The sequence below is a fragment of the Mandrillus leucophaeus genome, unplaced genomic scaffold, assembly GCF_000951045.1.
Source record: "Mandrillus leucophaeus isolate KB7577 unplaced genomic scaffold, Mleu.le_1.0 Scaffold74, whole genome shotgun sequence".
NCBI lineage: Eukaryota > Metazoa > Chordata > Mammalia > Primates > Cercopithecidae > Mandrillus > Mandrillus leucophaeus.
Window position 1 is genome coordinate 1,319,378 of NW_012108030.1, and position 1,982 is coordinate 1,321,359.

Consider the following 1,982-nt stretch of genomic DNA (forward strand, 5'->3'; position numbering starts at 1 on the left):
AGGAGGGGCGGAGATACCTAGGATAAGGGGCGGGGCCAGGGAGGAGGAGCACGATACCGGAGGGGGGCGGGGCCAGCGGGAAAGCTGGATCACCAAGAAGGAGCTGGTATACCCGTGGTGGGGCGGGGCCAGCGCGGAGGGGCTGGGATACCTAGGATAAGAGGCGGAGCCAGAAAGAGGACAAGGGAAGGAGCCAAATGGAGTGGCAGGGCTGACCAGGACTGACGAACCGGCCCAGCACTGAGAAGGCGGACATTCCGGGGCATGGAACACTCTCAACAAAGTCGACAGCGGAGTTAAATGGCAAAGAGTGGGAGTTAGAAAGGGAAAGAACTAAGTTGCTTGGGCGGGTAAGTGGGATCAGCAAACGGAGAAGGTACCTGGGAAGGGGGTGGAGTCACCAGGGAAAGGGGCGAGGTCATTTGGAAAGCGGGCAGAATTATCTTAGAAAGGGGATGGGGTCCGCAAAGATATCTGGGAAAAGGGGAGGCTTCTCGGAGGGCAATCCAGGAGGGGGCGAAGTAACCTGGCAGAAGTGGTGGAGCTGGAAAGGAAGGGGATGAGTTACGTTTGGGAAGAGAAATATCATTGTGTGAAGATGCAGTTTTCTTAAGAAAGCTGGGCAGTCATCAGGGCTGCCGGCTACCCACTTAGCGGGGAAGTTGGGAACGGGATCTCAGGAAAAGTGGGGAGTGTGAGCGCCTATGGGGCGGGGCTAGGGAAGAAGAGAGTTACTGCGCAGAGAGGCGGGGCTGGAGAAGAAATGAGAGAGGGACTACGTCTTCATTCTCTGCCTTCTCTCCGCAGACCTGCCCCCCGGGGCCCCACAGTGCTCAGTTGAAGGGGGTCCCGGGGACCGCAGCCTCCGCTTCCGCTGCTCGTGGCCCGGCGGAGTCCCTGCCGCCTCCCTGCAGTTCCAGGGTCTCCCCGAAGGCATCCGCGCGGGGCCAGTGTCCTCTGTGCTGCTGGCTGCCGTCCCCGCCCACCCCCGGCTCAGCGGCGTCCCCATCACCTGCCTTGCTCGCCACCTGGTGGCCACGCGTACCTGCATAGTCACGCCGGGTGAGACTGCGCGGGGCTTTTTTGCTGTTTCTCAGGAGGAGGGAGACTTTTTCTTTGGTCCTTCGAAAATTCTGAAGGGGTTTGGGGTACGTCCTTAGTCCAAGAAAGAGGCAGGACTTCACTGTCTTCAAACGAGAAAAGGGACAAAGATTTCCCTATACCTCATGGTGAGGGCGTGCAGGGATAGGGGTATTTTTTGGACACAGGAAGAAGGCCATCACTTTCCCACGTGTTCAGTGAGATAAAGCAGTGATGTTTTAAAGAGTAATGAGGTCGGGCGCAGTAATCGCAGCACTTTGGTAGTTGGGGGCGGAAGGGTTGCTTGGGCCTAGAAGTTCAAGACCAGCCTGGGCAGTGTGGCAAGACCCAGTCTTACAATTCTTATTGCTACATAATAATAATTATTATTATTCTAATAAAGAAGAATGAATAGCCGAGAATAATATGAGTTTCCCAGTACAGGGCCTGCTCCTAGGGTATGTGTTCAATAAGTGTTTGATGAGGAAATCAGATAATAAATGAATGAATGAATGAATGAATGAGCGAATGAGTGAGTAAACTGGCAGTTCTTTCCCAGGTGGCCAAAGCGCTGGGGCTTACCACCATCTGATTTAAAGTAGGGCATAGGACCTGTTCTTTGAATCCAAGGTAGGGTCTCGACTTTCTTAACTGGGCTTCTCCCACCTGCAGAGGCCCCCCGAGAGGTGCTGCTGCATCCGCTGGTGGCAGAGACACGGTTGGGGGAGGCAGAGGTGGCACTGGAGGCCTCTGGTTGTCCCCCACCCTCACGGGCATCCTGGGCCCGGGAAGGGCGGCCCCTGGCTCCAGGAGGCGGGAGTCGCCTGCGGCTCAGTCAAGATGGGCGGAAGCTCCACATCGGCAACTTCAGCCTGGATTGGGACCTGGGAAATTACTCCGTG

General features: G+C 56.4%; 1 protein-coding gene across 1 annotated transcript in view; it reads left to right on the forward strand.

Annotated features, from left to right (window-relative positions):
- Nucleotides 1–1,982, forward strand: part of VSIG10L (V-set and immunoglobulin domain containing 10 like) — a 13,386-nt gene that overhangs the window by 2,475 nt on the left and 8,929 nt on the right. The window contains exons 5-7 of the mRNA XM_011966049.1: nt 3–117; nt 773–1,062; nt 1,753–1,979. Coding sequence (XP_011821439.1) covers nt 3–117; nt 773–1,062; nt 1,753–1,979 — 632 coding nt within the window. The remainder of the gene's footprint in view (nt 1–2; nt 118–772; nt 1,063–1,752; nt 1,980–1,982) is intronic.